Source organism: Dermacentor andersoni, chromosome 4 (genome assembly GCF_023375885.2).
Source record: "Dermacentor andersoni chromosome 4, qqDerAnde1_hic_scaffold, whole genome shotgun sequence".
Lineage (NCBI taxonomy): Eukaryota > Metazoa > Arthropoda > Arachnida > Ixodida > Ixodidae > Dermacentor > Dermacentor andersoni.
The window spans coordinates 119282835-119297103 of record NC_092817.1 but is presented as its reverse complement, the minus strand read 5'-3'; the positions used below and the strand labels follow the sequence as shown (position 1 = coordinate 119297103).

The window sequence follows — 14269 nt, the reverse complement described above, 5'->3', positions numbered from 1 at the left end:
GCATGGTATCGCAACGGAATCGACGATGGTGATTTGCTGCTGGATGATCTTCGGATTCCCTAGTCGGCTCGCCTAGGGAAGACGATGGTATTAAAAGCGGAGACTTTTCGAGAGTGAGGACAGCTAGCCATATGTGAACTTGGACGTTTGACTTGCTGCGACATGAAGTGGGCTTTCGTAACTGGAGCCGTATGGCTAACTTAAGTAAACCCTTTTTCTTCATTTTATACAACCTGACGTAGTAGTCGATGGGCTTGATGGATTCCATGCCCTGAACGCCACCCTAGCCGTAACAACATCAACTTCAAAACTCTCAGAATATTTATTGCTCTCGTTTGCGGTAGAGTACAGGAAAAACTGGAAGAACTGCTCCATTATTACCATGGCAACATCATGTGTGTTATTTTTGTGACACATATGTATCTTGACTCTAGACAAAATCACGTGTCGAAGCCAACAGAACACCACGCCGAATGTCAATAGATGACACGCAAAAGACTGTGTCATCTTGGGATGTTGAATGACCAAGTTATCATAGGAACACCACTTGGCAACCTGCTTGATCTAACACTGAAGCAGATTTAGCGTAATGGAGTGACCTGCATTCAGAGTACAAATAAGGTACACGCATGCTACGGCGGCGCCAGAGCAACCACTCGTACGGGCGAACCGCTGGCGCCGTCCAGCTTTAGTGGCAGCACGATGGCGTAAGCTCCTCTTGGCGGCAGCTTCTCCAGGCCTACGAGGTTCTCGAGGATGAAGATGTTTGCGGCTGAGACTGCCCGGTGCGCGGCATCGTCAGGAGCCGCGTCCACTGAAGGTGTATCCACACCGACGCCGTAAACACTCCGTTGCGTCGCCAGGTAGGAGGCCGCCTCCGGATGCATGGCTGGAAAATGCTTGTCGCCGTTGGCGTCGATGCCCATATACGCGGTTCGGTTTGGCCAGTGCTGCGAGAGACCAACCGTATACGTGCGTGAGAGCTCTGCTGGCGTCTTTTTAAGCTTTACGAACTCGTCAAAAAACTTCGCGCATGCCCTTTTCTACAGCGAAGCGGTTAAGGGCTAGTTTCCCCAAAATCGTGTCCGTGTGTAGACACAGAATCCCAAAGATAGTGCAATGCCGGGCCGACCCACGGCGTAGGTGCGGCAGGCGTTAAGCCCTCCTCATACGTGGCCCGACCCCGAAGATAGTGCAATGCCGGGCCGACGCTCTGTGGAGGTGAACCATTACCTGATAAAGAGGCACGCCGTGCTGGAGTAATTTTGACCACCTGGGTTTTTTTATTGTGCGCCCAACGCACGGTACACTAGTGCTTTTTTGCATTCCGCTCTCATCAGGATGAAACCCGCTTCCTCGAGCTCAGCAGCGCAGTGTCATAGCCACTGGCCCACTGCGGCGGCTGACCTCGTGACTTTACTCTGAACATAATTCGTCAGCACAATGTTGGAACTTGTGTATTTACACACCATGCCTATTTTACAATTTCGCTACGTTCATCGATGGGATGCAACAAACTTCCCAGTGAAGCTACAGCCAATAAAGATAATGAACATTTTTTGTAAAGCATCAGCTAATATTGTAAAGAACAGTAGTCATGTGTAAAAACTGAGCTGAACTGCTTTCTAAGTTCTTTATGTTACGAAGAACGACAAAAACGGGTGCCCGTCCTCAATTTTCTTCCTTGGCCGCGTCACATAACTGCTATGACCACAATAACTCTATCAAACAAATTAAGCCTCTAGACCTAGGTATAATGGTAACTAGATGGTCGTAATGCCGTCATGGTCCTTCCATTATCATCATTCCAGCTTCGTCATCTGGCTATTTTCGTACCATCGTCGTTCACAATCTTCCAGGTTCATTTGGGGGCACCCAATTTTCGGCTTTCTATTTTTGGCTCACGACACCTTGATAATGAATTTGTTATTACAAAGATATTAGTAAACAACCTGCACTTCGGAAGTCAGGAGCTGCTGCCGAGTGGATTTCAAGTAATGTTTAGACCTCCATATGTATTGATCCTGGACATGTTCCAAGGCGACAATTTCACCTATAAATCATGCCATCTTCATAACCTTTCCTAGTTTATGTAGGCTCCTGTAGCACGTAGGTCTCCTCCAGTGATTTGCAGTCATGTGTCGGTTCTGCGTCAGCCAATTTTGTCGTATTCCAGCTAATTTGCTAATGTTGCCCCTCATTTTTGTCACTTAATCAATATGCTCATAAACACGTTCGTTTACTCTAACAAACCTCCAATTTTTCGCGTGATTCATCCACCTTCTTTATTAATCTGAACTGCAAAGTTATCTTGCATGCGTTTGCTCTTCATTACATGTTACAGTTATGCTATCGTTAAAAGCTACCCTTCATATTTATGCGCTGCATTGCTCGTTCCACGGACCATAGTTACCTGTCACTTTTTTTTTCGTTATGCTCCAAGTTTTGTCCACATTGGCAAGTTTTGACAGAATTGATTCAACATATAGTTTTCTTTCTAGAGATACGACAAAATATAGAGGACACATTTCTCAGAATTCTCAAACAAATTTCTGATATTCTGCACGTATCCTTCTAATTATGTGGACCCCTTGTCACTGCTCAGCTTAGACAATCGCACTATTTAGCTATTATAGCGTTGTTTCGTTGCACCAAGAATCTGACTACCAACCGCGAATTCTAATCTCGTTGCCAGGTTACTGAGCATTAATTTCACGCATCGTAACCTTTAAAACAATCCTGTTCGCTTTCGCATACTTTTTGCTTTATTTACGAGCAGGAGTTCAAAAAAGGGCCGTGTCATCACTAAGCCGTAAGAAGCAAAGATGTTCCGCAGTAAAATGCTCAACGTTTTACCTTAGACTGTCCGGTGTGAGCCACGAAGAGGCACCCGCTCGGAAGCTGACCATTCTTTTCCTCCCAGAGCAGTATGTCATCAACAGAGAGCATATATTCGGGGTTCTGTGCCACTTGCGCCCTCACGTCCACAACTGCCACTGGCAGGAACATCAACCGGTTCAGTGGTATCTGCGTCGCGTCCCATCCACCCTTGTAGAAATGGACTGGTGAGTCCAGGTGGGTTCCGCCATGTATGGCTTCTTCCATTACGTCCTCTTGGAACCTGGACCATAGAGATGGGAGTTGGAGTAAATAATTGTTCCATAAATGAAATACACAAATGAAATGCAAAAAAACAATACTTTGATCTTTTAGATAAGACAAAAATAAAACGTCATCGTCTCACAAAAACGATTCCCTCAAATTAGGAATTGTCACTCCGTCATACATTGGCATGTATAATATGAAACATGATACCAAATCGTAAGCATGAAATCGTTACGTAAACATGGCGGAAAATAAGTCAGACTTTCACTTATTGTTGATTAAGTGTTGCGCATTCTCCGTAGACTTGATGGCCCCTATACCAGAGACGCTCTCAGTACTAATCCAGCAGATCATATCATATAGCTAGGGCTCCATGTTTTCGGAGTTTATTTTTCTTGAAATCCGGAGGGCGTTTTTCGCAGTCTATAATTTAGCAGAAATTCGGCATTCATCGGAGTTTATTTTTTGTAAATCCCCAATTCTCCGAAATTCGAAGTTTAATTTTGCATTATTCTCAATAGTCCAAAATCTTAGATGAAATGATACCTGAACACGATAGCATCAGAACACACGAAGCAATTTTTAGTTGTCTTGAAGGTTTGAGTGCAGAAACACATATACACACAAGCACAATCACTTATATACAGGACACTTACGTTTGTGCGTATTACAACCTTAAAGCTTGTTGTAATAGACGCATGCGTACTTTACGGAGTTGCTGTCACTAATGGAAGCGCGCTTCTTTCGATTGATGATTATCAGCTTAGAAAATTCCCTTTCAACGTTTGCGCTAGAAACAATGTGAGCCAGAAGACTCAGCATGCAGCGAGAAAGCACTGAAAACTGGACAGTGTGAAGCCTCCAAAACTACAGGGGTTCCCCAATGTTATTTATTTCATAGCTCTAACAGTTCGCAAAATCACTCATGAGCTGGCTCATGTCGTCAGTTTCAAGAAACTTAAAAATCGGCCCTTAGGTTTCAAATGCGTGGGGTAGCTCATGCTTCACATTTGGATTCACAATTTGAACACTGTACCAATGCGATTGTGCATCGCAAAGGTCTCTCTCAACTGTCTGTCTCCACTTTTCAGGGGCAACAGCGTAGTATCCATGAAGGTCTGCGACAGTCGTTGAGCGGTCATTTTTGACAAGGAGATCCATCAGACTTGCGACATCTGATGTGGAGACCTCAGGTAGGTCACGCCATTGACTGAGGAGCGCGTGCAAACGAACCCCCAGTATGGGGTAAACCAGGTGTACCAGGGTACTCTCTGCCTCAAGTTCCTTAATCATTGAGAGCACACAACACGAATTCGCCTTAAGAAACCTCAGCTCAATCAGCAAATCGTGTACAACTTCAGGCGATGAAACAAGAGTTTTTAGCTTCTCACACTTCTTTCCCTTGCCATCGTCGCTTCTCAAGAAAGACAAAATGGCACGCCTGTAGTCCAGAACATCTTCTAGGGCTTCATAAGAAGAGAATCACCTAGATAGACAAAGAGTCTTCAGCGACTTGATGGTGATGTCCATGGCCACGCACGGAAGACCAAATTTACGGCACAGCTCCAGCGACGACTTCAACAGGGCAGGAAAGTGCACAACAAAATTGTGAACTACCTTAGATAAGCTGGTCTTAATTCCATCCTCCAGAGCGCTGTAAAGGAGGTGGCACGGATCTTTGAAATGAAGTGCCTTGAAATTGGGGCTGGAGAGTTTCAAGTCCTTGTAAAGCTTCTGCATGTAGGAAGCTGAGTCGGAGCACAACGCAGCTGCATTGGCTAAGGCCTTTCCAACCTTCTGAAGAGCAGTTTGTATCTACATGCCAATTAATACTGCGTTACACTGCTGTACTACTTGCAAGTCTATCATGAAGGTCCTACGTCCAGGAAGCTCGTCGTCGTAGAAGGTTGCAAGACCCACAACTGCCGGACCTCCGCGGAGTTCGGGCGACTTGTCGATGGTGATGGAAATGGGGCGGTCTTTCATCGAAGAGCTTATTGTCGCAATGTCTTTCGCACTGACCTCATGTAGGTATTTCCGATATAGTTGATCACTACCTGGCATCGTGCGTGCCACCGGGCACTTGCTTCGAAAGAGGATGCCAAGAGGTCCATCAGCCTGGTGCAGTGGAATCCCAGCGAAACAGAATGCATGGCAAAACTGCTGCGGGATGTCATCCACGTGTTTTCTATTGGATCGGGCTCGCGTGATGCATTCTTCCGGTGAGCTTTGCTGTGACGAGTTGCCTAAGGGATAGGGATAACAAGACGATGTGAACAAATCGGATTGCGACTATGTGAAGTCTGTTAAGACACCTGGTATAGAAGGAAGCGTGTACAATAAATGAAGAAACCGTGTCAGGCTGTACGAACCATTCTACACACACTCTCACATAGCCGCAAATTCACAGCACCAACAGTTGAAAATGTGCGTCTAGGCGGGGCTTCTTTAGCTGGACATGGCGTTGTCACTATAAATGCACCGCAATTCTAAAGGCGCCCTTCTCGTTCGCAATGCTGTCACACTACAAAACTGGCAAATGATGACTCCTTCAGACGACGTTAACCCTTCAAAATCTCTAAACTCCTTTACCTAGTCGCTGGAAAGCTTTTGTTTTCTTTCCATTTTGATTGGCCAAAATTTCTGTTCCTCGCTACAGAAATGCGTCATGTGAGCATGCCATGCTTCCCGCCAGCAGGCTTTCCGCGCTCGATTCGGTCCCCTGGCGCTCGAGTGCCGACACGGGACCGTATATCAATATGTCGTCTCACGCTCCCGGGGGCGACAATCCCTTTGTTAAATGTGCGACGACTGCGGTCTGCGAGATACCGTTGAGGTGAGGTAAACATTATATCTGCCAGACAGGCCAATGTATCAGTGACCACTTAGAACATGCCCTTCATCGAAAGACTTTCGATAAAGAACAGATCAGGGTCATATTGGCCGCCAAAATTGGAGTTTATCGAATAAATCCAAGTTGTCAAAAATTTTACCGTTCCGTGTCTATAGAATTTTTTTCGGGTTTATCCATAAACACGGAACCCTACATATAGCCAACGTTTTATAGCCCTTTGTTGGTTGGCTCTTTTTACCCATTTCAAAGACGTGCACCATAGGAAAAAAGACAATCTTATTTTTCTAGCAGGATGCCCAGACTTCGTTTGAGAAAGGTGGTGAAAGCAATGACCACTAAGTGATGTGATTGTGAAACGAGCATAGCTGAGCACTTGCGCGTTTCAATGCAAGAGACATGCATTAAGACAAGAAAAATGTGCACACGTACACTTTAGTTCATTGCACAAATTACGCGAAACTTTAAAAAAACAGCAGTTTTTCTGAGCTGTTAAACAACTTTGCGCGTTCAGGCGTGCGTCGATGAAAGCAAACCTTGAGCCGGGCCTAGAGCGATAATCAGCTTTATACAGCACGCATTGTGCTTCAGTCGTGTATATATCGTTGCACGTGCTATATGCAGGTTTTCTTTCCGGGTAGCGGGTTTATTAGTATTATGTGCTGTGTTTTCTGGTTATTGGACTCGCGTACGAACAATGACACGGATATATTCGAGCTCTTGTGTGTGGCTGCGTAGCCGTACAAAGCACACAAGTGTCTCGCGCCACGTTGTTTGACCGCAGGTGATGCGAGACACGCACTGAAAAGGTTTAGCTCCACGGCATAGCATCATTCTCATGCACTAGCATCGCGAGTGTCAGATACTGCACCACTCTCAGCGTTAGTAATATCTTACATTTGACCTAGTGCACATCCTCAAAACCTAACCATAGAATGCCGCGAGCTGTTTTTGATGAGGCAGAAGTGAAGAAACATGCTCCTCTGACGGAAACTCGTGCCACCACGGTGATGGAATGGGGTGGATGATGACTGTGTGAACCAGGTCCTATTCTAGAAAAGACCACTGACGCTCTGCGCTCTACCTGCGACGTTTAATAATGTGATTCAAGACGACAGCTTCTTTTACTCTATTGCAGTATAGCCTGTCATCTGCCACTTAGGTTCTGCTACAATGCAATCCGCAAGCTGCGGGAAAGCGTTGTTCTTGTGAAATTTATGCCTCACATAGGCCTGCAGTGAATTTCGCTGACTTTCCTCGCGTCTATTGTGGACCAAATAAAGTTGTTTCACTCACTCACTCGCTCAACTGAATAAATAAATACTGTTATCTCACCGCCGCGCTGCCAGCATTGTGCCTAATGTTGCTTTTGTACCCTTTAAAAGGAAGCGCCGATTGTAATATACAAATTTCTTTATATTTCATCATTCAAATGAGCCTTCGCAAATAAGCGTTTGCTGTTGAGGTAGTACTAAAGCATGTTCTCAATAAACCATAACTGTTACGATGTTACTCACTGAATTGACTTCAATAACGAATATTGAAGACCAAGTTATGGACACTTCGCCAGGATTAGGCCACGGCTACTAGATCGCGCTGTGATAATTAAAAGCGCATTTTGTTGAGAGAGTTTTTCAATAATGTGTTGTAGCTTTACTTAGTACTCTAATGTCAGCTGAATTGACCAATCGCTCGACTTATTTTTTTTATTTATTTATTTATTTATTTGTTTATTTATTTATTGAATAATTGATTTGTTTCAAACTAACATGTCCCAAGATGGCTAGAAGATACTCTAGCGGCAAACATCGGAATAATTTGGACGACGTGGTGTTATTGACATGTAATGCAGGCAGCAATGCTTGCGGAACCCCGCGTTCGACTTCTGAACACAGATTCGCCAGACCTACGCCATAACTACTGAGAACCCTAAGTGAATGCACATATTTATGTCTTTAAGTGTGATCATAGACTTGAAGTCACAAACCCTTTAAAGAAGTCGCAGTCCATCCGAAAGGAGAGGCATCCATTGCGGCAATAAATTAGTGGACAGATATACGAAGTAAGTATAGTAGTTTTATCAGCCATAAAACATGTTAAAATGGCCATACGAACTAAATTAATGAGCATGGTGTGACGCACGTACAAGCGAACATGCACACTTATCCCCACTCAATGACCACGGAAAGTAGTTGTCAAAACGCTGTAGCGAGGAAGCGCGGCAACAGCAGCGAACGAATAGACATTCGTGCTGCATCTTGCATCAACGCGAACTCAGCCGCGGTAACAGAGCGCACGGCATGCTGCAGACTCTCTCGCTGTCGAAGATGGCTTTCACGATAGAGCGGCCCGGGAGGGCACACGCGGCCGCCCGGGCAGCTCGTAGTAGAGCGCCTGCCCCTCCCCACCCTCCTCTCGGAGCCTTGCGCGCGACGAAAGACGGTGCGCTTCCTCCCCGCTTCCCTCCCTTTCGTGCGCGAGATTGAGCCGCCATCGCCGGTTTACCTTCGCACGCTTTAACTCGCACATACAGCATGCGGCACACGGCGATGATTTTATTGCCCTTAGACTTTACAGAAAAGCTCACGGCGACGGCGACGCCGATGGCCGAAATGCGCCCGGGGTGTCCAATAATTCCTATCGCAATAAAATGGCACTATGATCACCCTTCATCTGACCATAACGGACAGAACAGAATCCCGAAAGTTTCATTTCAAAGCGCTGGTGTTCGGTAAAACAACAAAACTCGGTTGAATATTCCGTCCTCCCCACTTCCACTCCCCCCTCGCAAACAAATCATATTTAATCAAATCATTTGCATTCATGTGGAGCGGCAATTAGCCAGTCGTTGGCTACTTCTTGCGTTTATTAAGAAGAAGGTTTAGCTCGGGTGCTCTTATCGAAATACATCTATAAGGAGAATTCGTCTTTCTCGCCAACAACGGCACCAAATTCGACCCGGTTTGTTGCATCCCAAAGAAAAACCTCGAATCTAGCGACTGCTTGTTTTGCATTTTTGATTTATCTCGTCAATTTTTCATTGAAAAATTTATTACAAAATTTTATTGAAAATTGGCAAGAATCCCTAATTTTCAGAAAACGAAACTATCAAGTTTACAACTCTATAACTCAGCAATGAAAAATGATATCACAATTCCGTGAATTGCATCTAATAGTACATCTAAAGCGGACAAAATTAATATGTTACACGTGAACCTAAAAAACTTATTAATATGAAAAAACAGCTTTTGGAGAAGCCTTGTACACAACCTAACGAATTCACGTATGACACGTCAAATTGACGCACATTGACAAATGAAGTTTATTCACTTTGAATGACTTAGTGGATGCCCTTTACAGAACTTCGATATCTCTTCTTGATGCGGAGGAATTAATTTGTTAACATCGTGCTTCTAGTTTTCAGACTTCCGAATTCTTGAAAATTTGTTTAGCAACATTCAGACCATAAATAGACATTCCGCTTCCGAGCGTCCCTAAAATTTTACTTTCTCCTTCAAATGTAACAAATTTCATTAAAACTGGTCCAGTGGTTATCTCAGAAAAACGTTTTTTGCGTTTTACGTGTATTCGAATGGACCGCATAAGAGTTGGGCCCGAGTTAAAGCACCCTCTTAAGTTGATCGTTTTCCACTGTGGTCAAATACCGGAATGTGGGTACAGAGAATCCCAGTCTGAACAGTTACTGCCCCCGTCAAAAATCGCGTATAGCGGCTGCACGAATCGCCTGCGAAATTATAAAAAAATTACGGAAATTGTTACAAAATCAATAAACACTTAAGCAGTGCAGCTTCCTGATATGTGGACGTTCATCTCTGTCTTAATCTTATAAACACCTTTCATCGACACCCTCAAAAACAGAAAACTCGCCCTCATTCATGGCTTCCGCATCCACCTTAAAATGGTGTTATTAACCACGCTAAATAATCATTTTCATGCTCTCTTTTCCTTGCAAACTTTCACATCCGGACTAAATCATGCTACACCTGTATTTTTTTTCGTTCGGCTTCCTCGCTTGCATTGCGGCTTCGCAAAGTGAACACTGCATCTGCCTACCATCCAGAACTCGTGGCATTGTAGATGGTCACGTTCAGCTTGTAGTACCCGTTGTCGTCCCAATATATCGTCCACTCGTTGAAGTTGTGCGACAGATCCACGACATCGTAGCTCTCGCCCCATTGCGCGGGGACGAGTCCTCGAAGGATATCTCCATGGACCAGGTATAGCAGCTCCAAGGAAGCAAAAAGAATCCACGTCACATCACGCACCTGAAAATTTAAAGCGCTAGTTCGCGTCATTGTTAAACACATTCAAGTTCATCAACCTCTCGGTTGGAGGAAACCCGAGACGAATGCGAAGTGAATCGTAATGGACTGCCCTGCCCCAACATATTTACGTCTTCTTTTCAACAGCTGCCCGCACGTTTCCTTATCTCCCACTCACTAGACAGGCGTCACCTAAAGAAGCGGCGAGCTAAGATGTAGCGCGTCGTGTACACGATAACGTTCTGGCGTTCCAAGAATCCCGCAGATGGCATGAGTACCATGCGGTCTTGATAAGGACGGCCTTGTCTATTGCGGGCAAAGAACTCACCCTAGGGTGTTTTCGTCTTTGAGAGACGGAGGAGGGACTTCTCTAAGTGCGCACCTAGTTGATATGCCCATTTGTTCTGCTACTGAAGTTCTGATTTGCTGGACTGTGGCATGCACGAGGGGACAGGCGTCACCAGACACTCAGCACTTCCGCGCAGACGAAATAGACATGTCCACTAGATGGACACTGTGTTAACTAGAAGTATTAGTGCGCAGAACTCATCGGAATAAGTGGGAATTAAATGCTTACTACGTATGAGTAGATACTAAGTAATGCTGGATTTGCGCAAGATATGAGGGAATTGCAAAGGTGGATGTAGTCAACATGCATTTTTAAGCGACATCACACTTGCTGAACTGAAGCATCCTTTATTGAAGTGTTGAAGTGCATATGCTAATAATTGGCACGTTACTACTGAGACACGCTGCGCGCCTGTACTATGTTCGGTGCTGCGTTAGAAAGGTGAGTAGTGGCTTGTGAGGACTGAAGTAGGTGGAACCTTGGATCTTTCAAATTGTGAAATTTCCTTGCAACCACATGATCACTGCAACCCTATATGTGTGCTGTCTTTTATTATGTCCAAATTTGAAATGTCGAGTTCCAGTTCCTTCTTCACGAACGCAGTAAAGCACTGTTCGATCGGTTCAAAACGTCTTTGTAACGCCCACTGACATGTTTTAATGCGAAGCATTCTTTGCCTCATTCCAGGCAGGCAGGCCGGCAGGCATGTAAGTAGGTAGCTATTTCCTTTCTCGCCTCGTGTTGGACATCTGGAAATAATATGCATAAACTGCACTAGAGTTGCGTAAATATGCGTAAGCAATGGGCCTCTTGCTCATTTCCATGCATACGACGCGACGTACGTTTATTGCGATTGATGAAGCAGTGAACGGCTCATCAAATGTGTGCTTTATTGACCTTTTGTAATCTGTTTTAGCTCTTATTCCGAACCGTATAACCCCTTATCAAGCCATATCGGTCGTTATCAACCTTATCGGACTCGATCCACCCCTTATCGACACTTATCAATCCTTATCGGTCCTTATCAACCTAATCGGATTTAATCCAACCGTTTTCAGCCCTTATCGATCCTTATCACCCTTACCAAACTCTATCCGACCATTATAAGCAATTCTCGTTCTTTAGCACCTTATCCATAATCATAGAACGATTTTAAACGGGGAACAGACCTTCATAACACCTTATAACTCTGTAACATATTTATCAACTTTTGACGGCTTATCTGTCTGTGTTTCGCTACAACACAGAGACAGTAGAAACACCCTGTGTTTTCTTTATAAGTGCATATTTACGTACATATGATTGGTATACTATGCTTTGCGTAGTAATTGCCAATACTAACTAGCGTGGATCCAAACTAGCCTGCAGCTAGGCATCCAGATCTTTTATTAAATGTTTTCTGTGTACTCTTTCTCTCAATATCCCAACGCAACCACCGTGGTTGCTTAGTGGTTATGGTGTTGGGCTGCTAAGCAAGAGGTCGTGGGATCGAGTCCTGGCCTCGGTGGCCGCATTTCGATGGGGGCGAAGTGCAAAACACCCATGTACTTACATTTAAGTGCACGTTAAAGAACCCCAGGTGGTCCAAATTTCAGTAGTCCCCCACTACGGTGTGCCTTTTAATCAGAAAGTGGTTTTGGAATGTAAAACCACATAATTTCTTAAATATCCCCACGTGGGGTGTGGAGCATTAAAGTCTGCTCCTATAAGTATATATTTATATTCCAGACCAAAAAAAAAAGGGACTTATGGAACGGCTCGCAAGAATTAGGCCTCACGCTCATCACAGACCCCGGTCCTGCAACCAGAGTAGGCACGGCTCTAAACAGGGACACAACCAAAGACCTTACCTTTTACCAAGAATATTGAAAAGGCGACATGGTGCAACACACTGGACGATTTGGGTAGCGACCACCGCATATTAGAGTTGCACGTCAGAGAAGGGCCGAATAGACCCAAGGAACGGCAGATAAAATTAGTAGACGGAGTTATTTCGAAGAACGCGAGAGACGACACAGAAACGATGCATCACAGACTTAGAACAATGGACTAAGGAGCTAAGCGATGACGTCAAAGCTGCCACAAAAATAGCACCACCTGAATCTAACTTGGAGAAATGCGACAGAAGACTTCTCCACATGTAGGAAGCTAAGCAGTTGCTTCAGAATAGACTTAGAGGTCAGAAGCATAGCAGAAAACTAAGAAAGCGCATAGCGCCCCTGAACAAAAAAATGGAACATGCTAAGCAATTGACCAAACAACAGTGGGACGAGATTTGTAATTCTATGTACGGGCAATTGGGCACCGGCAAAACCTGGCACATGCTCAGGTTCCTGCTTGACCATGAGAAAAGCAAGAAAAACCACAGGCAAGCTATTAATAAGTTAATACACGCATATGAGGGCATAATATAGGAATTCCTCCATGAATTAGAGCAGAAATACTTAACATAGGCACCCCGTTAAAGCCATCCTAGCTACAATGGAAATATAAACGTAAAATTAGACGAGGAACTCACGGAGGCGTAAATCCGCGCGACCCTACAAAAGTTAACGACCAAATCAGCCTCAGGCCCGGAGGCATAACCAACAAGACTCTCAGGAACCTCGATGATAAATCGATCGCCAAACTAACTGAATACATAAACGAGTGTTGGATGAAGGGAGAAATACCAGCTCAATGGAAGAAAGCGACCATAACCCTCATTCCGGAACCTGGTAAGAAGCTTGAGATCGACAACCTCAGGCTGGTCTCCCTAACATCCTGCGTCCGAAAATTAATGGCACATGTAATTTTAAACAGCGTACATAACTTCTTAGGGGTTAATAACATACATCCAGATACAATGATAGCATTTCGCAAAAACCTTTTGACACAAGATGCGATGCTCCTACTTAAGCATCAGATAATCGATTACAAAACGCGTTCTACAAGAGCCACCAGGGACCTTGATCTTAAAAAGGCTTTTAATAATGCCAACCACGCAACCATATTGGAAAGCATTCAACGAATAGGACTAGGGCAACGGACGTATAACTACATTAAGAGCTTCTTATCAGATAGGGAAGTATTCCTCTCTGTAGGAGGACTCACGTCGCCCGAGATCAACATGGGGGGGGGGGGGGGGGGCGGTACGCCGCAATGCGCTGTCATCTCCCCGATGCTGTTTAATGTCATCTTGATGGGACTCCCCGAAAAATTAAATCACATAGAGTCCCCGAATCACACAATCTACATGGACGATATTACTATCTGGGTCTCTGATGGCAGCGACGGATCAATAGAACAACGACTCAAGACTGCAATAAACACAGTAGAGGAACACCTCATAGTAACAGGCCTCACACTCACTGCAGAGAAATCCGAACTTCTCTTATACCGCCCCACACTTAGGGGCAGGTCTCCCAGAGGGACAGAAACGAGGCTCGTGCGGAAATCAAGCTACACAGCAAGAACGGGCGGAATATCCCAATAGTTAACCAGCTCAAGGTGCTGGGTCTAGTTAGTAATCGAGAACAAAGGTAAAAAGGGGAAAACCATAAAGAAGTTAGACAGAAAGCTAAAAAACACGATGAGAATAATCAAATGAATTACTAACAATCACCAGGGTATGAAGAAGGGAAGTATCATACGGCTGACACAATTGTTCGTAATAAGTGAGATGACAAACATAGCAGCCTT

General features: G+C 44.7%; 1 protein-coding gene across 1 annotated transcript; it reads right to left on the bottom strand.

Annotated features, from left to right (window-relative positions):
• Positions 1-303: 303 nt before the first annotated feature.
• On the bottom strand, positions 304-10418 carry LOC126537530 (isatin hydrolase-like). Its single transcript, XM_050184620.3, has 3 exons — positions 10031-10418; positions 2857-3121; positions 304-950 (listed from the first exon to the last, which is right to left on the bottom strand). Exons 1-3 carry the CDS (start codon positions 10282-10284, stop codon positions 633-635), a joined length of 837 nt encoding a protein of 278 aa, XP_050040577.1. The 5' UTR covers positions 10285-10418; the 3' UTR covers positions 304-632.
• Positions 10419-14269: the final 3851 nt, after the last annotated feature.